This window comes from Durio zibethinus, chromosome 13, assembly GCF_047325235.1.
Source record: "Durio zibethinus cultivar Kanyao isolate XHJ-2024 chromosome 13, ASM4732523v1, whole genome shotgun sequence".
In the NCBI taxonomy this organism is placed as follows: Eukaryota; Viridiplantae; Streptophyta; class Magnoliopsida; order Malvales; family Malvaceae; genus Durio; species Durio zibethinus.
Window position 1 is genome coordinate 20115431 of NC_143174.1, and position 22389 is coordinate 20137819.

At 33.4% G+C, this 22389-nt stretch overlaps 1 protein-coding gene across 4 annotated transcripts; it reads left to right on the top strand.

Moving 5' to 3' along the window:
- On the top strand, positions 1 to 6960 carry LOC111302947 (casein kinase 1-like protein HD16). 4 transcript variants are annotated; one of them, XR_016326549.1, is made up of 19 exons: positions 1 to 709; positions 1149 to 1262; positions 1350 to 1423; positions 1519 to 1588; positions 1701 to 1756; positions 1846 to 1917; positions 2166 to 2260; positions 2350 to 2416; positions 2581 to 2710; positions 2790 to 3008; positions 3116 to 3258; positions 3337 to 3511; positions 3699 to 3789; positions 3880 to 4037; positions 4138 to 4326; positions 4410 to 4971; positions 5082 to 5194; positions 5580 to 5664; positions 6488 to 6960. XR_016326549.1 is itself a non-coding variant. In XM_022898864.2 (17 exons), the coding sequence occupies exons 1-16, from the start codon at positions 293 to 295 to the stop codon at positions 5616 to 5618; spliced, it is 2109 nt and encodes a 702-aa protein (XP_022754599.2). In that variant the 5' UTR covers positions 1 to 292; the 3' UTR covers positions 5619 to 5664; positions 6488 to 6960. The 4 variants fall into 4 exon arrangements, 3 of the variants coding, with proteins under 3 accessions (XP_022754599.2, XP_089598109.1, XP_022754598.2); XM_022898864.2 differs by lacking the exons at positions 4410 to 4971; positions 5082 to 5194; XM_089741983.1 differs by lacking the exons at positions 4410 to 4971; positions 5082 to 5194 and having other exon boundaries at positions 6493 to 6721.
- The last annotated feature ends 15429 nt before the right edge of the window (positions 6961 to 22389 follow it).

A 22389-nucleotide genomic window follows, 5' to 3' on the forward strand; every position in this document is an offset into this window, starting at 1 on the left:
GTCTCTGTCACATCTCTCTCTGGTACAATAGAGGAAGAGAATGCCCTTTTTTCCGTTTCCCTCCACAGATCTCCAAAATTCCCACTGACCCAACCCTAATTTCGTCCCTATCTGTACAGATTAAATAAAAACCCCCAAATCTCTCTCTCTCTCTCTCTCTCTCTCTCTAATCTCTAGTTTTTTGGGGGGTTTAGCCCTATCTCTCAAAGCCAGCGATCGAAATATATGATTCTAGAACCTTCATGAATCTTCACCAAGCTACATCCCTTCATGGACGAGCGTAATCCCTACGATGCCTGAGCTGCGTAGCCACGCTCGCAGAAATCGGGCCTTCTTCAACCCTAACCCGAATCCAAACCCGATTGATATTCTCCCCCAACCTGATTCCAACGTCAAAAAGAACAAGTTCACTGTTCGCACTCGCCAGAGGAGAACCGCACAGAACAGGAAACAGAAAAACGCGATCGTTGCTGCCGTTGATGATAACAAGCTTAACAACAACGATAACAAAAGCAATAATATCGTGAGCGGTGCTGGTTTTGAAACAACACCGTCTGGAAGAAAGGAAGACGAAGATATTAAAGAGGTTAGGGTTTTGAGAGAAGAGGTTGCCGAGAAGAAGATGGACGAGTACGATAGTGGCGGCCGTAGCGGTGATAAAGGCCCCGGGGCTGAAGATGAGGGAAGCACAGCGCCGCTTCCCGAGAAGGTTTTTTTTTTTATTTTATGGACTTTTTTTAATTTTATTTACGTAAGATTTCTGTTTTTGGATTTCCGATTTTAGTTTTATTTTTTAAATTTTGTTATCAACGAATCCGTATAAGGGACAGTCAAATAGTTTTGATTATGAAGATTTATTGATTTTCTCTTCCAGTTTTCGCCTAATTTTTTTTTGCTTTTTTTTTTTTGGGGGGGGGGGGTCCATTTGACTGTTGTATTGGCTGCCGCTTCAAACTTCCTTGCCAGTAGCCTTTTAGAACAAGTTTTGACTTTGTAGGATTGCTCCTAGTATTAGGCTCCATTGAACACAATTATCAATATGAAAAAAAATCAGATAATGTGGAGACTGGCATTTTTCAATGTGTAATGTAATATATTAGTCTGGGGAAAGGAGAATGGATTCTTATTCATTCTTTTTGTTGGAACAGGTTCAGGTAGGTGGTTCCCCAACGTACAGAATAGAAAGAAAACTGGGGAAAGGAGGCTTTGGACAAGTGTATGTTGGTCGACGAATTGGCGCTACTGGTCCAGGAGCTGTAGAGGTACATAATTATTTTATAGTGGATTCCATTGCATACACTAATAGTTCATTTCTGCAAAGCGCTAAACTTGTTATGTTTGAATTTTAGGTAGCTTTAAAATTTGAGCATAGAAGCAGCAAAGGATGTAATTATGGGCCACCATATGAGTGGCAAGTTTACAAGTGAGTAAATGTTGTTATATTTGCTTGCAGCTTCATTAACTAGGGCTTTATGTTATTTTAGATTTTAACTATGACTTTCAATGCTCTTTGTTCAGTGCACTTGGTGGTAGCCATGGGGTGCCTCGAGTTCATTACAAGGGCCGGCAAGGTGACTACTATGTTATGGTAAGCATTTGCTTTAATGCAGATACTAAATTTTGTGATATATATATATATGTGTGTGTGTATCAGGTTTTAGAGTATGACTCTAAGGTGTTGGTTGCAATGTTTTTAACAGGTTATGGATATGCTTGGACCTAGCTTATGGGATGTTTGGAATAATAACTCACACACGTATGTTCTTTGTGAAGTTACGTGGTGGATTTTGCTTAATTTATTCCTGGATTGACCATTTAATGGTAGCTTTATATTTTCAATTACAGGATGTCCATTGAAATGGTTGCATGTATTGCCATTGAGGCCATCTCAATCTTAGAGAAGATGCACTCCAGAGGGTGATACATTTTTCTGTTTTATCTATGATTTGTTTTTCTTTTGGTTTTAAGATATGGCAAGAGGATTTTTATTGTTAAGAAACTTGTTGTGCTTGGATTGATAATTGTTGATAATCTGTCTACTGAATTGAGGTCCCTATTATTGGTTTTGGGTGGAAAGGATTACGATTCTTCCTGCCACATAAATGTTTTTTTTGGTCATTGGAACTCATTTGGTGCTATAATCCTGTTGCTTCTATATTTTGCAGATATGTGCATGGGGATGTGAAACCTGAGAATTTCTTGCTTGGTCCTCCAGGAACTCCAGATGAGAAAAAACTTTTTCTTGTTGACCTAGGATTAGGTAAGCTCTAGATTTTTTTTTATTAAGATCTATTTTGTATGCAGATCCAAATCATTTCTGACAGTTCTGTTTCTATTTTGACTTAACAGCAACCAGGTGGCGAGATAGTTCAAGTGGTCTACATGTTGAGTATGACCAACGTCCAGATGTTTTCAGGTAAAATAAAAGATTGTTAACCATTACCTTTGCATGCTTTTCTGTTCCTTATTGTGGTGGTGCAGAAATTAGATTTGCTTATCTATCTTATAAGCCTGGGGTTCTTTTTCCTTTCCTATTTTTGAGGTTATGATGATCAGTTATTAATTATTCCTGTACTGCAGGGGAACTGTACGGTATGCTAGTGTGCATGCTCATCTCGGTAGAACTGGTAGCAGAAGAGATGATCTAGAGTCTCTGGCTTACACACTCATTTTCCTCCTCCGTGGTCGATTACCTTGGCAAGGATATCAGGTTTGCATTTCCTTAATATAAATTTCGGTATGTTCTTATTTATTATCTTTTACCTTTCTGATGCAAGTGGTTATTTTAGGGTGAAAATAAAGGCTTTCTTGTTTGTAAGAAGAAGATGGCCACTTCCCCAGAAACTTTGTGTTGCTTTTGCCCTGCACCTTTCAGACAGTTTGTTGAGTATGTGGTGAATTTGAAGTTTGATGAGGAACCAAATTATGCAAAATATATCTCTCTTTTTGATGGGATTGTTGGTCCAAATCCAGATATTAGGCCAATAAATACTGATGGAGCTCAGAAGGTACTTTTGGCTTCTTGCGTCTACATTATTTGGTTGACTTGTCATTGAGAAAGGAGTGTATCTTAGTTGTTGGAATTCATTTAACGTATATTTTTTTTGTCTTGAAGCTTATATATCAAGTAGGGCAAAAGAGAGGACGGTTAACAATGGAGGAGGAAGAGGATGAACAGCCAAAGAAGAAGGTTCGAATGGGAATGCCTGCAACGCAATGGATTAGTGTGTATAATGCTCGTAGGCCTATGAAGCAAAGGTATCTATCTTAAAATCACCAACAAACTTTTCAAGTTCATGAATAAGAGCAGATGTTGATTTCTATTTCATGTTGTAGATATCATTATAATGTGGCAGATGTGAGGCTTCCCCAACATATTGAGAAAGGTAATGAAGATGGGTTATTTATCAGCAGTGTGGCTTCTTGGTCAAACCTATGGGCCCTTATTATGGATGCTGGCACTGGTTTCACTGCTCAAGTTTATGAGCTCTCACCATACTTTCTTCATAAGGTTGATTCTATTCCTTTTGATTCTGAGGCCTTAATCTTTTGCAAGTCTGCTGTATTACATATTCCATGTTAGTTGTATGCTAATTTGATATTTGCGCTTAGCTATGTATGTCCAACATAGTTGTAAATAGTTCTTAATGTGTGGTTTAGCACAAATTTTAATCTACCAATTTTTTTACTTTCTGAAGGAATGGATTATGGAGCAATGGGAAAAGAATTACTATATCAGTGCAATTGCAGGAGCTAATAATGGGAGTTCATTAGTCGTAATGTCTAAGGGTTAGTTTAGCTGTACTTAAATTATCTAAAAAGAAATTACAAATCTTATATTTATATGGTATCTTATTTCTATTGCTTTATTGAATGTAGGGACACAATATTTGCAGCAATCCTACAAAGTTAGTGATTCATTTCCCTTTAAGTGGATCAACAAAAAGTGGAGGGAGGGTTTTTATGTGACTGCCATGGCCGCTGCTGGAAGCAGATGGGCAATTGTTATGTCACGTGGTGCTCCATTTTCTGACCAGGTTTTTGTTGATTTCAAGAATATCTGTTCAATGGCACTCTGTTATTGCGGTAAATGAAAAACTTACGGCCTGACAATACCCTTTTTTGGTGCTCTTGCAGGTTGTAGAATTAGATTTTCTCTATCCAAGTGAAGGTATTCATCGGAGGTGGGATAGTGGCTACCGCATCACTTCAACTGCTGCAACATGGGATCAAGCTGCTTTTGTTCTTAGTGTTCCAAGAAGAAAACCCGCAGATGAAACTCAGGAGACCCTTCGAACTTCTGCTTTTCCTAGTACTCATGTGAAGGTATTTCATTCAACTTTAATCAATAGCTTAATTCATCCTTTTTTCCTAAAAGAGTACATGTTACATAGTGCTTTTTTCTCCAGGAGAAATGGGCAAAGAATCTCTACATTGCATCAGTTTGTTATGGTCGAACTGTTTCATGAACCGCCAAAGTTTTGTTCAGATGCCACTCATTTTATTTGATCGTGCATTTCTATGGCAAGAGACGGCTCTACTGTTTCATTTTTAGGGAACTAAGCTCTTTAGCCTGATTGATTGGTCGCAGCATTTGGGAGTTGATATATGCGAAATTCTACTATATTGTCACCATCATGTAGCATCTATTCAAACACCTGTGCTCTGTCATTCAATCAAGTCAAAATATTTATGAGCCAATTTCAGATCTTTACTCCCATTGGATGCGGATGTTCTTACCTTGTATAGTTTTGAAATCATAATTTCTTGGTTGAAGGCAAGTGCACAGGTTAAGTTTTAATTGTTGATGGTGTCTGAGGAACGTGCAAATGATGATTTTATACTGGACTATAGATGCTTTGAGTCATTCAATCTGTACTATTTCTAGCCTTGTTTTCTGGACTAGAAGATCATTATGATCTTTCACCCTTTCACTTCTGAAATGTCTGATTTGACCCTAAAGAAGAGAAGGTATTACTTATTTTGTATATTTTGAAGCAACGGTATGTAATGATATATCGTTATTAACTTTTGTGCTATAGTTGATGCTTATATTTTCATTTCCCTGAAAGCTAATCCAGTGTATGCGGCACATGATCCATTTGAATATCCTTTGGATGGTTGGAGTAACACAAGCACACCAACAAATGCCTTGTCCTTTTGCCTAACACCCCATTTTCCCAAATTATTTTCGGTAGATGTTTTCATCCCATTATTTTTCTTTTCCTAAGTGGAGAGTTTATGCTTTTGTTTTGACTAGGTGCATGATAGAGGTGATATATCTATTTCCAAAATGTTTTATTGTATTCATCGTGGACAAGCATTTGAATAATTGAAGTTTTGATATTTTAATGTACCAAATTTTTTGTGCTCTACTAGCTTTTGAATCCCTGCCTGGTAAATTTGTCATAGTTTGCTGATGCAGTCTGATAATGCCATTTGTAATTTAGCTCACAGTTTGATCCTTTTATGCTGTCTTGATGCTGTACTTTGGAGTTTAGACTTTAGAGTGGTGTTAAGGCTTCTAAATGTAAGCCTGTGAGATGCTTTTGTATCATTAACGGTGCTCAAAATCACAGCAGCAGAAATGCGGAAGAGGTCCTTTTATACATGCCTAAAAGTTTTTGCTGAGGAACTGCTATGAGACCAACCAATTTTGATTTGGTAAGGAACTTTTGCTGGTTAACTTGATGCATGGTTTTAAGTTGTGAAACTAATTGAACTCCTTGCTGCTGCAGTTTTGTGTGCATATTGGTCATTCTTTGTATTTGCAATGTTTTGCCATATATTTTTGAGGTACAGCTTCAGGTTGATTCATCTTTGAATGTTTCAACTATCTGTTTTTCCTGCCTCTGAATCGGTTAGCATATCTAATGGGGAGTACCTAATGAATTCTTGGCCGTAACTAATTTTGCCTACTGTGATTGCAACTGGATGTTATACAGAAACACAAGCATCTACCAACTCTTTGTGATGCTTGGGGCACTACTATTTTTGTTTTACCTCTGCATTCCATTATTTGTGCCGTCAAATAACTTTGAAATTTTCTAGCATGCTGGAAGTTATTGATATTGTGGTTGAAGAATCTATAATATTGGTTTGAATGTTTCCCTATAGGGTGGGGTAAAGGAGTGGAGAGTTTTGCTTTCTTGCTTTGGGACTTATCATACAATAAAGCAATGTGGTGTGCAAGTGTGTTTGTGTTCACTTGCATGTCCATGCATTTGTTAACCCTCTAATATACTGGCCTATTTGTCTCTGATGTTCTGGTGGTAGGTCGGTAATTGTTTTATGTTACATAGTTGCCTGTTGTGCTGGAAAAGAAACCTAGAACAGAACTTTTTGAATTAACTCGTTTGACTGCATATAACTCGTTTGATTGCATATATTTATAAAGTGATTTAATTATGCATTATAATGGTAATAAATTAAGTGACTAATAACTTTCCCTTTCATGGCATCTCTCTCCTATCCTCCCCTTTCCTAGGTTAGCTGCTAGGATGCTTGGAATTTGCCACTTTCTTCTTGCTTGCTACCCGGATGAGGATTTGTTGAACCATGCCAGTGATGCCTCTGCTGTTTCAGGACTATAGAATATTAAGATCTTCAGTATAAGCTGTTTCGGGACTTTCATCTGAGCTAAATAATGCTTTTGTGACATGTTATTTTCTTTGAGACTATACCCTATTTGGTTTGGGTTGTGATTGACCAGTCTAAACTCACAGATGGTTAGCAACAACTATTTTGCTAACGTCTGGGTATTGGTTTTAGAGAACGTATGCTGAAGTGTATAGGAAGAACAGCATGTTTAACTGGTCTGGGCATTTGTTCATTGTTATCACTAGAGCTCCATCAAATGCCAGCAGTGAGATTTGATGTATGGTAGCCATTGTTGGTCAAGTGCCTGTAATATCTGTACCTCAATTTTTTCATCCGTCTATAATATAACTAGTTAGCAAAGGTATGTTTTCAAACATGATGAACTGTTTGTGCTAAGTTTAGACTGGGAGAAGAGCTCAGAAAAAAGCTCAGAAATAAGAATGAGAGAGTTGAGGAAAAGAGCTCAAAGGAAAATATGAGAGAGTTGGAAGAAGAATTGGCTTTCTCTTTTACTTAGAGGGAATGAGGGTATTTATACAAGTTAGTTTGTACCAAATGATCAAAATACCTTCGGTCCAATTCTGAGTTACTTTCTTAAGATGAAAGATAACTATAACTTTATGACTTAAAAATGTCCCAATATTAAGTCCCATAAAAAACAATCTAAAAATTTAGATGAAGGTTAAGCTAAGATGTTTGATCTATTTTGGATTTAGTCGATTTGTTGAGATTTAAAGATACATTCGAGTTCAGACTTTGAATGTTGATTTTGTTGTCTAATTTTTTAATGACGAGTGGTTTGAGGTATCGACATTATGATTCATTTGACATGGATGATTATTGGGATCTCAATAGTTTGATTTTGTTTGCTAATTATTTAATTTTGATTGGGGTTAATAGATGACTAATCTACAGGTATTTAGGTCATCTAAGTTAGTTACCAATAATCGACATGACACTTGATAGATTTTATAATGAGATTTTAAATTCATTTGTGTCGATAGAATTTATATTGAGGTGGATTTGTGTCAAGGTGATTTACACCAAAGTGAACATGTGCTAAGGTAATTTTTAGAAAAGTGAATTTGTTTCGAGGTGAATTTGGTAAATTTGAACTCTTGCAAAGATAATTTTATTAAGTGAAGTTTTATTGAAAAAAAATTTACTAGGGTGAGCTTTTTTGAAGATAACTTTTATTATAGTGAGTTTTTTTATCGAGCTAAGCAATTAGGTCAATCTAAAGTTTTTAGTTGATTTAAGCTTTTTGATCGAGCTAATCAGTTTCTAAAAAAATATGGTAAAATTGTTACTTTATCAATGAAATTTGGTTAGATCGAGCTGATTTTCTTTAGTCGAGCTATTTCTTTTGACTGAGCTAGCAAAGTTAATATTTTATTAATAAAATTTAGCTGAGTTAAGCTATTTAAGTTGAACTAATCTTTTGTGAAAGAAATTTGATAGAGTAAATACTTTATCTAAAAAATTTGGTCAAATTAAGTTTTTTCAACTATCCTAAGAGCTTTTGGTCGAATTAATTTCTTTTGGCCAAGCTAATTATTAAGGCTTTTGATCAAGTTGATTCTTTGCCAAGAAAATTCGATCATGTTGAGCTCTTTTAATTGAGGTAAGCTCTTTTGGTCAAGCTAAGCTCTTTTGGCCAATGTGGTCTAGTTAAGTTTTTATGAAGGTAAATTACTGATATGAGCTCTTTAACTGAGGTGGTTAAGCTAAATCTTTGTGAGGTTAATTTACCAAGATGAGCTTTTTAATCGAAGTGATTGAGGTAAGCTTTTTTGGCTGAGGTGAGTTTTTTTAGCTGAGGTGGCCCTTTATGAAAGCAATTTATCGAAATGAGTTCTTTAGCCGAGGTGATTGAGCTAAGCCTTTGTGAAAGTAATTTACTGAAATGAGTTTTTTGATCAAGGTGATCGAGATGAGCTCTTTTGACTAATATGAGCTCCTTCGATCGAGCTGAGCTCTTTTGGCCAAGCTGATCACTTTGATCGAGGTGGCTTAGTTAAAGTTTTATGAAGGTAATTTACTGATATGAGCTTTTTGGCTGAGGTGATCGAAATGAGCTCTTCTAACTAAAATGAGCTCTTTTGGTCTTGCTAAGCTCTTTTGCCTAAGTTGATCATTTTAGTCGAGGTGGCTCAGTTAAGCCTTTATGAAGGAAATTTACTAAAATGAGCTCTTTGATCGAGGTAGCTGAGCTAAGCCTTTGTGAAAGTAATTTACTGAGATGAGCTTTTTTATCGAGATAGCCAAAATGAGCTTTTTTTACAAAAGTTAGCTTTTTTGGTCGAGGTGAGCTCTTTTGGTTGAAATGAGCTCTTTTGGCCAAGCTAATCATCTTGGTTAAAGTGGCCCAGCTAAGCTTTTATAAAGGTAATTTACTAATGATGAGCACTTTGGCTGAAGTGATCGAGTTAAGCCTTTATGAAAGCATTTTGTAAATTTGAACTCTTTTGATCGAGCTGAGTCTAAGCTATTTAGTCGAGTTGTTTTATCAAATTAAACCTTTATAAAGGCATTTTGTAAATCAGAGCTCTTTTGGCAGAGCTGAGTTAGAGCTCTTAGGTTGAACTATTTTGTCGAGTTAGGCTTTTATGAAGATATTTTGTAGATCTAAGCTCTTTTAATCAAGTTGAGTCCGAGCTTTTTGGCCTAGTTGTTTTATCGAATTAGGCCTTTATGAATGCATTTTTTAGATCCAAGCTCTTTTGGCCAAGCTTAGTTCGAGTTCTTTGGCTGAGTTGTTTTGTCAAATTGACCCTTTATTAATGAATTTTATAGATCCGAGCTTTTTTGATCGAGTTGAATTCGAACTCTTAAGCCAGTTATTTTTTCAAATTAGGCCTTTATAAAGGCATTTTATAGATCCGAACTCTTTTAGTTAAGCTGAGTCTAAGCTATTTTATCAAGTTAGATCTTTATGAAGACATTTTATAGATCTAAACTCTTTTGACTGAGCTGAGTTCGAGTTATTTGGCTGAGCTATTTTGTTGAATTGGGCTTTTATGAAGGTATTTTGTATATTCAAGCTCTTTTAGCTGAGCTGTTTTGTAGAGTTGGGCCTTTTTGAAGATATTTTATAGATCTAAACTTTTTTGGTCAAGCTGAGTCTAAGCTCTTCGGTCAAGTTATTTTGTCAAATTGGGCTTTTATGAAGGTATTTTGTAAATCTAAGCTCTTTTGATCGAATTGAGTCCGAGTTCTTTGACCGAGCTATTTTGTCGAGATGAGGCCTTTCTAAAACTGATATACAGATCTAAACTCGTTGGTTGAGTTAAGTCTTAGCTCTTTTGGTTAAGCTAAGTTTGAGTTCTTTGGCCACGTTGGGTTCGAGCTTTTTTACTTGTGGTGCCATTCTGAACTTAGCTAAAAAAACTCATACATGGCGTGCCATTTGTTTGTGCTAAGTTCATATTGAGAGAAAAACTCATAGATAAGCTCAAAGATAAGAATGAGAGAGATGAGGAGAAGAGCTTAAAGAAAAGTATGAGAGAGTTAGAAGAAGAATTGGCCCCCTCTTTTACTTAGAAAGTGGGGGTATTTATACAAGTTAGTTCATACTAAATGACCAAAATATCCCTGGTCCAATTGTGAGCTACTCTCTTAAGGTAAAAGATAATTATACCCTATGACCTAAAAATGCCCTTAAGAACAATTAGTTTATATAACATTGTATGCAAAAACAAAGTTGTGAGCCATATCCTCAATGCTTGTAGTGCTTTCATATTTTAGAAATAGGCCATTACATGATAGTAAGAGCAAATTGAACTAAAATAATATTACAACAACCAGATACTGAGAAACCTTCCTAATTTTGAACATTTTTTTTTTCAAATTCTAAAAAGACACATCTTTAAGAATCCGACAATTTTGATGTCCATTGTTTAAGGGGCAAGTTTGAGAAATTCTAGACTAATTTTTGGATGTATCAATCAAGGAAGAAACTTTCAATGTGCTTTCTTGCCTTCAAGTTATGAACCAACTTTGTACTTGAGAAATAATTATCAAATTTGGGATCATTAGGGAGTTCCTAAACTGTTAAATAAAAACAACATAAGCAAAATTGAATGAAAATAGGATAAATAAATAATAAGGAAAATAATGCAAAAAAAGAAAGAAAGAGAGTAAAGAAAGACCCAGTACATTTAACAATAGATTTACCAGCACGACCTAAGGATAAACTACAAAGACAACATGCATTTAAATCCCGGCTAATTCAGTTGGTTAAAATAAAAAGGAATAAAGGGGGGGAGAACAAAGAAGATATACATGAAATGCAACTAACTTAAAACATCTTTCAATTTTTTGATAAAACTCCTTAGCTTGCAACAGCTCTTTTGATTCCATTTTGCATATTCTCAATCTATACATAAAAGGTAAGAAAATGGGAAAATATATGTTTTATAATCCCATAGCATAATGGCTTTTGCAAAAATTACAAGCATGAGCCATCTTAACATTAAGTGCATAAATTTAGTATGAGTATAGCATTGGTTTGGTTATAGCAAAAGGTTAGAACCAATAACGTTCAAACATGGTGCCCATCATTACTATGTCAAACCAAAAAATTATTAGGAATAGTCATTCAAATCCCATAAGATTTAGAATTGGTTAGATATTATTTTATGGATAAGAAGACTTGCAATAGAAGAATTTTAAGAGGAAATGGAATCTTGATAAGCAAGTATATATGCTTATAAATAGATGGAGTTTCTATAAAGTTAGATATGAAAAAAAGTTGTAAGAGAGTTATAAGGTTTTATAAGATAGACACCCTATAGGACTATTGGAGATTTACATCTTATGGGGGTATATGTTTAAATATTTATGAGTATACTAGAGAAAAGTGAGAGGGTCCACACAGGTATGGTGTATGGATGCACATGAGTATTCGTTTGTTTGAGTTAAGAATACTTCATAGATTGAGATGTCTATGGGTATTAATTATAAGTGCTTGATTTGATGTTTGTTTGTAATTTTTTACAACTAGTGGATCTTTCTCCCATTTGTAGATGTAGATCGATTGGGTTTGTAGACACCCTAATTGGTTCGGACCCAAGTCCATTGGGCCTGGTCCAACAAGGTCTGGGGCTCAACCTATCGGACTTGGCTCAATGGGATATAGGTGTCAGGCCTAATTGTTTATTGCTTTTTTTATAGGCTTTATTTTATTTATTTTTCTTTTCATTTTAGTTAATGATAAAATAATAAAAAAAATAAAAATTATAGTGTGTTTAGGGGTGATGACAGAGTTACAATTGGTCTTAATTTTTTTAGGTTCAGCGATAATGTAGAAATCCAATCAAAGTTGGGATTTAGAGTTAATTAGGAACTTTCCTAATTCAATTTATAAATACCCCCTATTGATCAGAGATAAGAGGACACGAAAAATAGAACACAGAAAACAAAAACAAAAGAAAAGAGGTGTTTGGAATGGCTAAAGCAATTTTAGAGGTTTTTTTGGAATTTTTCAAAATTTTTGGTAATTTTTTTCTGGGAATTTTCTAGAAAAATCTAGATTCCGACAAACTTTCGGGCCAAACTTGAATTTTTTGGCCAAATTTTTTAATTTTCGACATATTTTTTCAATTTTTGGTTAAATATTCAACTGAAAACTAGGTTTTCTTAGAGATAGGGAAAAAAAAAAGAGAAGAGAGAGAAAAGGAAAGGAGGTGTCTGAAGAAAATCGAAAGCTTTTGCCTTTTATACCTTTAAAAAACGACGTCGTTTTGTTGTTAATAAATCCCAGAGGATCTACACGTTTTATCATCGGACCAACCCGACCCGATCATGACTCGCGTCTAACCCACGTGCCAGTCGACCCTTAGAACCGAGCCGTTCACCTTTGAGCCATTTTTTTCTCTCAAGCCGAGCCGAATCTCAGCCTCAAACCGAGCCGTTTTCATTTTTTTTTGGTATTTTTAATTTTAATTTTTTAATTATGTGTTTGTTTATTTTAGTAGTATTTTTGCATGATTTAATTTAATAAAAAAACAATAAAAATTTTGTGAATAAATATTAATTATCCAATGATAAAATTTATAAAAATTTCAAATGGTAAATTTTTATAAAATTCTTAGGTGAGAAATTTTGTCTAAATTTGTCCCAAATGGTAGAATAATTTAGATAAAGTTTCAATAACAATAATTAATATTTATTTTCAAACAAAAAAAAAATAAAATAAACATAAAAATATAAAATTTTTGAAATTAAATACGAATTACCTAAGGATGAGATTCTTAGAAATTTCAAATGGTAAATTCTTAATAAATCTCTAGGTGAAAATTTTCCTCTAAAATTGACCCAAATGATAGAATAATTTAAATAAAATTTCAATACAAGTAATTGTATTCTTTTCCAAATAAAATTTTGATTGAAAATATGTGATAATTACTCAAGGATGAGATTCTTAGAAATTTCAAATGATAAATTCCTAAGAAATTTTTAGGTGAGAAATTTTCTCTAAATTTAGCCCAAATGGTGGAATAATTTAGATGAAATTTCAATAAAAATAATTATCATATTATTTTTTTTCAAGAAAAACAATTTTCTAAATATGGCCAAATTGTGGACATTTTAGAAATTCAAAAAGAGAAAATATTTCTAATTTGGTCTAAATGGTGAAATAATTAGATATATTTTCAACAAAAAAATTAAACCTTTTTTCAATGATAGAGCCTTTTTAAGATATTAATTGAGATTCTTGAATACTCTTGATTTGAGAAAATATTTTTAAGAGTTTTATCAGATTAATAGAAGGATCTTATAAATTATTTATAATATTTTAACATAAAAATTTGAAATCACTAGACTCAAGACCATAGGATGAATTCAAAATAATATGGTACCATCCTTTGGATGGACATGTGAGGGTGCTATAACCTTCCCCATATGTAATCGACTCTCGAATCCTGTTTTGGTTAGTAGACCCAAACCTATTCTTTTAGGGACCTCTAGTCAAGCTTAGAAGTTCCTTAAAATGATAGATTTTTTAGATGGCCAATCACACCTAGATAAAAAAGATTGGTGGTGACTCAATTTATTAAATCTAGCTATAGAATTTCGAATCTATATGTTATGACAGTTTGGCGACTCCGCTGGAGATGCTGTAGATACCCAATTTGGTCCAGGCCCCGGATCAATTGGGCCTGGCCGAAATGGGTAAGCCCAATTTGGTTTTTATTTTGTATTATTTTATTTTATTTTATTTTTTTCTTTTATGAATTTTATTATTTATTTATTATTACTATGTATTAATATATGTATATCTTTATTGATTTTTTTTGTTAATATTTATATGTATTTTATTTATATAGTTATATATTTATTATTATATTATAATTTATTTATTATTATTATTTTTTATCTTGTAATATTTTTTTGGATTTATCTTATTTTATTTTTAATTATCTGTTAATTTTTTTTCATTTATCTGATTTTTTTGTTTATCTGATTATTTTTTTTCTTTTTTTTTGGGTTTTGATTGAAGGTTGAAGAATCCTACCATGAATGGGGATTCAATTAAGAGTCCAGATTGGATTCAAAGATTGAATCCCCGTCCAAAAAAGAATTAGGATTGATCAGAAACTCCTGATCAATCCCTATAAAAGGGACCTCCTAGAACAGAACAGGACAAAAAAGAAAATCAGTAAGCAAAAGTTATTGATTTGAGAGAAAAGGGACGTGTAGAAAATTTTAGAAGGCTAAGAAAAGGATTAGAGGTGTGCTGAAAATTAGTAGAAATTTTTGGTGAATTTTTTCTGGGAATTTCTGGAAAATTCCAGATTTCGGTTGAATTTTTCGACAAAATTTACATTTTTTGACGAAAATTTCGACCAACTTTGAAGTTTTCGACGAGCTGCCCAGTTTTCGACGAAGGATCCCAGAAATCGACCAATTTCCGACGAACTTTCGACGAAAAACCCAGATTCTGGTGAAATTTTTCAGAATCCGATGAACATTCAATCGGAATTCTTCGGCTGTTTAGAGAGAAGCGAGAGGAAATGAGCTTTCTGCTAAAAAACAAAGGGAAGAGCCTTATATACCCTCCCAAAAGGACGTCATTTTTGCGTTAAATGACACAAAAAATTCGTGCTTTTTACCGAGATCCCACCCGATCCGAGCGTCGACCCGCTTCCTAACCCGCGCATGTCTTCCCCCTCCGAGCCGATAGTCGAGCCGAGCCGAGGTCTCAAGCCGCTTCTCCGAGCCGTTTCTCTTCCTTGAGCCGAGCCGTCCTCCGAGCCGCTCCAGTTTTTTTTTTTTGAATTTATTTATATATTTGTTTATATATTTGTTTATTTTATTTATTTATTAGATTAGGTTTATTTAATATTCTTTTTATCTTTTTTTTATTTTTTTTATTTTATTTTTTTTTCACTTTTATTTTGTTTTATTATTTTTTTAAAAAAAAAAATAAATTTTCAAAAAAAAGGGATTTTTAGGGAAAAGTTGAAAGTATCAATTTTTCTTAAAATCAAAGTTTAAAAAAAAAACATTTTTGGGAAAAAGTTGAAAGTATCAATTTTCCTTAAAAATAAATTTTCAAAAAAAATGTTTTTGAGGAAAAGTTGAAAGTATCAATTTTTCCTTAAAAATCAAAGTTTTAAAAAAAAAATATTTTTTGAGAAAAGTTGAAAGTATCAATTTTCTTCAAAAATCAAAGTTTTCAAAAAATATTTTTGAGGAAAAGTTAAAAATATCAATTTTCCTTAAAAATAAATTTTCAAAAAATATTTTTAGGGAGAAGTTGAAAGTATCAATTTTTCCTGCACAAAAACAATTATTCTTTTCTTCCTTTTTATTTTGATTTTGATTTTTGATTTTTCTTTAAATAATCCGACGATGGAGCCTCTGCAAGTGGAACAATAGTTTTTCTCTCATACTCCTAAGGTGAGGGAGTTTTCTCAATTTTCTGCTAAAAGTATTAGAGTCAATTGAGAATGATTTCCAATAGTTAATTACTTGGTAAAATTTTAAGGCTTATTGGATAACATAAATTCAAGCTGGTACCATCTTTTGATGGGCGTTGTGAGGGTGCTATAACCTTCCTCACACGTAACCGAACTCTCGAACTCTGTTCTAGTTAGTAGACCTGAACCTACTCTTTTAGGGACCCTTAAACTTAGGTATTCCATGAAAAGACAGATTCTTTAGGTGGCCAATCGCACCTAGATAAAAAAAAGATTGGTGGCGACTCCTTCAAGTCAATATCTAACAATAGATCTCCGAATCTAGACGTTATGATAGACGCCAAAGAGTCAAGCCATAATTTTTGAATTTATCCTATCCTTTGGTCTAATGTCTTAAATTGTAATTATTTGTTTACTAACGTTTTTCTTTTTTGTTTCTTATTTGATTTATCTTGGGGCATGAAACCTATATGTTCCTTCACAAACACTAAAACATGCAGTATTACATGAGCTTTACACTCGAGCTCTGTCCTTTTTTAGGAGGGACTAAAGTACCAATGCTCTCGTGAGAAGATAATCGTCATAATGGCTAGCTAAATACTCTCACTTAAATTGAATCTTTTCTGTTAGTAGCCCGTGATGGGTGATAATTGAAATGCCTTATTAGTCTGTAATGGACGATGATGTAAGGAACAATTTGAAAACCTTTAGTGGTTAAAAAGTCACCTAACCCTGCATATAGTTCATAGGCCAGCCTTAAGATAGACCCATTTCTACCCATCAATAGATGTAACCCAAAATTATTTCATAAAAAGGAACAGTTTGTGATCTAACTATTTTGTTTGCTTGATTTTGTGCACCTACATCATTTTCATTTCATTCAATGCATCATTTTCATATTATCTTATCATTTCATTACGTGCATTATTGTCATTTCATTCTATGCATCATTTTTATACTCATGTTTTAACATTATCATTTACGTCATTTTCATATAGGGAATATTTGCCACATTTCATACCTACATCCATGAAAATACACATTCCATTTATGCATAAGCATATCATGCATAAAGCATAACATTTCTTATCATAATTATGGTATGAAAGGTTCAAGGATAGCTCCACTAAGTAAGAACCCCACTCACTAATACAATACAAGAGCTCGAGTCAGGCAAATGGAACAAAAAGATTCCAATTGTCTCGAGAGGATAGAGAAAGCCCAAAAAAAGCTAGAAGAAGAGTTGAATAGGATTTTGGAAGCTTTGAATAAGGGAAAAAATATAAAAAAATACTAGCCAGAGAGACCATCAATTACAAGAGACGGATAACCCATTGTACCCTCCTAGTTTTGGGCCACATCAAGCCCAATCTGCACTAGGTCCACTACCCTAATAGTTCACATATCCTGTAGGGTATACATACCCTGAAATACCATCAGTTTCAAATCCACCATAGTACTAGAGTTACATAAATCTTATCTTTATTAAAAAGATAGTAGAATCAATATTAGTCCCTAATTTGAATGATCCATAAGAGAATGAAAAGCTAAGGCCAAAGGAGAAAGAGGCTTTAGAAGGCTAAAAAATCAAATAGAAAATAAACTTATTAGAGGAAAGGTTGCAGGCCGTAGAAGGTATCGATTTTTATAGTTCAATGGATACTGCTGACTTTGTTTAGTTTCAGATGTGGTTATTCTTCCAAAATTTAAGGTTTTAGAGTTTGAAAAATATGATGGTACAAAGTGTCCAAAACTCACATTACTATGTATTATTAGAAAATGGTCGTCCATGCTAATAATAAAAAGCTATTGATGCATGTATTCTAAGATAGCCTAACTGACTCTACTGCTAGGTGGTATGTCTAGCGGATAGGACTCGTATTTGTTCTTAGAGTGATATGGCCTATGACTTCATCAATCAATACCAATATATCATAGATTTAGCCTCTGATCGCCTTTTCTTACAGAATATGGAAAAGAAGGTGACTGAATCATTCAAAGAATACACCCAGAGGTGGAGGGACATGGCTACTCAAGTGCAATCTCCCTTGACTGAGAAAAAAACCACGATATTGTTTGTTAGCACTTTGAAATCTCCCTATTATAAAAAGATGATAGAAAATGTAATAAAAAATTTTACTGACATAGTGATCTCAGGTGAAATCATTGAGAATATCATTAAAAATGGCAAGTTGAAAAGAGGAGAAACCAAGAAGGCATCAGAGAAAAAAGAGACTAAAGCTCAAGCTGTGAACTTCGACAGACAATTCAGGGGATATCAATCCTATCCACCTCAAGGTTACTCTCCATATTATCTTGCTATGAACAATGCCTCATATCAGCCCATACCACAACCATCTTATTCATCCATATACCAACCCGTTTTTAGGGATCAAGCTCTTATATACAATCTTAACATTCAACATTTCGCAAGACCTCAAATTCGTCATGTTAGCCTAGCAAGTGGTCACGAGAGCTATAAATTACTCAAAAAAAATTTGCATTTGATTCAATCCCCATGACTTATACGAAGTTATATCGAGAGCTCTATAATAGTCACTTGCTTACCCCCAATTGTGTGAAGCCGCCCAAGCCATCCTATCCTAAGTGGTATGATCCTACAGCTCACTGTGACTACCACTATGGAACTGCTGACCATTCCACTAAAAATTACACTACTCTAAAGCATAAGATGCAACGGTTGATCAATGATGGAATGATAAGTTTTGATCAAGAATGAGTAACAATACCTAATGTTAGTGACAATCCATTACCTAATCACAATGTCAATGCTCTAAGTGAAAATCAAGAACATGTTAATCCAAAAAGGCCTAAAGAGTTACAGTGAATCAGGAGGCAAGATGTCAATAAAGTTCTTCACCTGATTGCATAGGGGTATAATTTTGGAGAAGGATGTTAAGGTTGAGTGAAAGTTATTTATTATTTTAAGATTTCTGTTAGGATTTTTTTTATGCAATAGGATTTCATTTGTTATCGTTTTAATAAAGGGCAAGGATAATGCATTTCATTATATTTTCTCTTTCATTGTCCCATGCTTTGTTACCTTTTTATGATGATAACAGTAATTTATAGATTTAATTTTAAGAACTCATTCACATTAATCTGAGGAGCTTATTTAAGAAAAAAAAGTCAGCTACTAGCAGATTTGAAATTAATATATTAAAGACGTGTAATTTTTTATACAGATCCATGAGCTTATTTTTGCTCAATAGATAATGTTTAAGGAAAACATTCAATTTGAGATGAAAAATGGTCATTTTTCTTTTATCATTTGAAAAATCATTCACTGCTACCCCTTTGAGCCTATTATGATTTTTTTTTTAAATCTCGACCAAAAATCACCCTTCACACTGAAGGATAATTTTTAAAAAAGAAAAGAGTCTAAAGATCATAAAAAGTTTTTAAAAAAGTAAGAAAAAAAAGAAGAGAGCAAAGAAAAATGTCACACCTGATTTGGGGTAAAGTAATATGAATCATTTTATGAGGAGTGAGGTGAATGTGAAAAAAAAAAGGTAGTAAAATATGGGACAAAATGCTAAGTTGCATCAAATGATGATCCTCCGATTTTGAACCCTTTTAATTCATGTTTTGAGCCTATTATCTTTATTTCTTTCATGACCCTTCACTACGGCCCACATTACAATCTTTAAAAGTTCATTTGGATCAAATGTGAATGCTCGAATTGAATGGTCATATATTGGACTAAGGCATGCTCATGATGGAACGACAAATCATGCTTGATTGCTCTAAACATTGATGTGAAAGATGGGTGAACGAATGAAGAAAGGAAAAAATGAAAAAAAATAAAAAAAATAAAAAAATAAAAAAAAAGTAGAAAGGAGATAAAAGGAAGACTCAAATTGAAAACCCAAAAGGGCAATTTGGGTAAAAAATCTCTGAGTTGACAGTTTACATATATGAAAGATTAAAGATATCTGAAGATCCTTCAGGCTAAAGCAAGGTTTGATGAGCTAAAAATGATTTTAATAGTCAATTAAATGAGTTTTTGAAAAAGAATCTTGGATTAATGTTTAAAATTATTTAAATATTCATTGCTCGGATATACCATTCATCCCAATGACATGCACTCAAACTTATTTTTTTTCCTATTTATTTTTGTACTAGACTCATTTCTCATTGATTGTTTTTTTCTCAATTCACCTTGTGTTCTCGCATCCCTAGAGTGAATCGAGAAAATGTGTGACTGCATTATATTTGTCATGATTTAAAATGATGATGAATAAATGAAAATGTGTGTAAAAGAGTCTTGCATTCCTTTGAAAAGAAATCTAAGATGATAAAAAAAAATCGTAGAAACCTAAAAAGAATGATTTAAGATAACACATGGTGTAATCAAATGATGAATATGGTGATGGGTTGATCAACAAATGAAGAGAGTGCAAAAACCTGAAAAGGTAATATGACCAAATGATGAATATAGGGATGAATTAATCGATATAGCCTATAAATGATGATTGAATGATGAAAATAATATGGATCAATGGACGAAGTTTGTTTTGAAATGGTTAGAGCTAAGAAACCTATGAGTGGTGACCTAGTGATGGATGATGAAATTTATTTTGGAATGGCTAATGCTGAGACACCTATGAGTAGTGACCCAGTGATGGTAGATGAAACATGTTCTGGAATTTATTAGTGCTGAAAAGCCTATGAATGGTGGTCAAGTGATGATTAGTTGATGAAACTTGTTTCAAAGTGTTAAGATACTAAACAAGGAGAAAATGTGAGATGGTGGAGTCTTAAGAACTATATTACCATGTTTTGATTAGAATTTCATGACATTGACATCCATATTACATACAGAACGCTTGCATTATTGTTTGGAGACTGTTTGAAACTTTGGTCTAGATATGCATTTGCATTATGCAGTAGACATTTGAATCATGGTTAAGAATATGACATTGTAAGAATCTAGATTATTGCATTTGCATTATTAAGGAAGCATTTGCATCATTGATCATGACATTCATTACATGCAAAATTTTGAGTCCCTTGAAAAAGAAATTGTGAATCTTTTGATAAGAATTTTTGAGTTTTCAAATGTGAATCTTTGAATTTCAAATGAGAATCTTTGAGATGTGAAACCCTCAGATTTGTCAAATGTGAATCTTTGAACTCGAATAAGAAGCTTTGAACTTTTAGATGTGGATTTTCAAAGTTTAAATGAGAATGTTTAAATGTTGGATGCGAGTCTTGCAAGTTGCAAATACAAATTCTGAAATCTTGCAAACTGAATTCTTGCACATCTAAAATTTTGTGAATCAAATTATGGTGAAACTGAAATTTTGATAATCAAATTTCAGTGAATTCTTACGAAGCTGAAAGGTTCTTGCGAATCTGGACCTTTGAATTTTGAACTCAAATTGTGAATCTTTGAGTTCCCTTTACAAATCCCATCAGACATGATCTATGACTCATTTGGTCATGATTGTCCAGAAGCAATTTATTTTTTTCAAAGTTCTATTGCCTCTATTTAGATGAGCAATTTACTTTTTCCAAAGTTTTGTCGCCTTTGTTTAGAAGAACAATTTATTTTTTCAAAGTTTTGTTGCCTCTGTTTAGAGGAGCAATTTATATTTCCAAAGTTGTGGTGCCTCTGTTTAGAGGAGCAATTTATTTTTTAAAGTTGTGGTGCCTTTGTTTAGAGGAGCATTTTACTTTTCAAAGTTGTGGTGCCTCTGTTTAGAGGAACATTTTATTTTTTCAAAGTTATGGTGCTTCTATTTAGAGGAGCATTTTATTTTTCAAAGTTGTGATTGCCTCTGTTTAGAAGAGCAATTTATTTTTCAAAGTTGTGGTGCCTCTATTTAGATGAGCAATTTTTTTTTCTAAAGTTGTGGTACTTCTGTTTAGATGATCAATTTATTTTTTCAAAGTTGTAAAGCTTTTGTTTAGAGGAACTTTGCTTACTTTTTCAAAAACAAAAACAAAAGAACAAAAAAAAAAAATGAATGTGTCGGGGCGATCATATGTAGGGTATCTACGTCTTTGCACAATTTTTATTGTATAGAAAATGTACAAAGAGGGACAGCTGAAGACACCCTAATTGGTCTGGGCCCAAGTCATTAGGCTTGGTCCAATAGGGTCTTGGCCTTAGCCTATCAGACTTGGCTCAATGGGATCTAGGTGTTAGGCATAATTGTTTATTACTTTTTTATGGGCTTTATTTTATTTTATTTTATTTATTTTTCTTTTCATTTTAGTTAATGACAGGATAATAAAAAAAAATAAAAATTTGGGCGTGTTTAGGAGTAATGGTAGAGTTACAATTGGTCTTAATTTCCTTAGGTTCAAGGATAATGTAAAAATCCAATCAAAGGTGGGATTTAGAGTTAATTAGGAACTCTCCTAATTTAATCTATAAATACCCTTACTGATTAGAGGCAGGAGGACACGAAAAATAGAACACAGAAAACAGAAACAAAAGAAAAGAGGTGTTTGAAAGGGTTAAAGCAATTTTAGAGTTTTTTAGGAAATTTTCAAAATTTTTGGCGATTTTTTTCTAGGAATTTTCTAGAAAAATCCAGATTCCGACAAATTTTTCTGCCAAACTTGAATTTTTTGACCAGATTTTTCAATTTTCGTCATATTTTTTCATTGTTTGATTAAATATTCAATCGAAAACTGGGTTTTCTTAGAGAGAGGGAAGAGAGAGAGAAAGAAATGAGGCATCTAAAGAAAATTGAAAGCTTTTGCCTTTTATACTTTCAAAAAACGACATCATTTTGTCATTAATAAATCCTAGAGGATCTGCATATTTTACCATTAGACCAACCCGACCTAATCGTAACCCGGGTCTGACCCGTGTGCCAGCTGACCC

Coding starts and splice junctions, on each gene's coding strand:
- LOC111302947 (XM_022898863.2), top strand. CDS start 293: ATGCCTGAGCTGCGTAGCCACGCTCGCAGAAATCGGGCCTTCTTCAAC. Junction 2,261..2,349: donor TCTTGTTGACCTAGGATTAG/GTAAGCTCTAGA, acceptor TTGACTTAACAG/CAACCAGGTGGCGAGATAGT. Junction 4,038..4,137: donor GTGCTCCATTTTCTGACCAG/GTTTTTGTTGAT, acceptor GTGCTCTTGCAG/GTTGTAGAATTAGATTTTCT.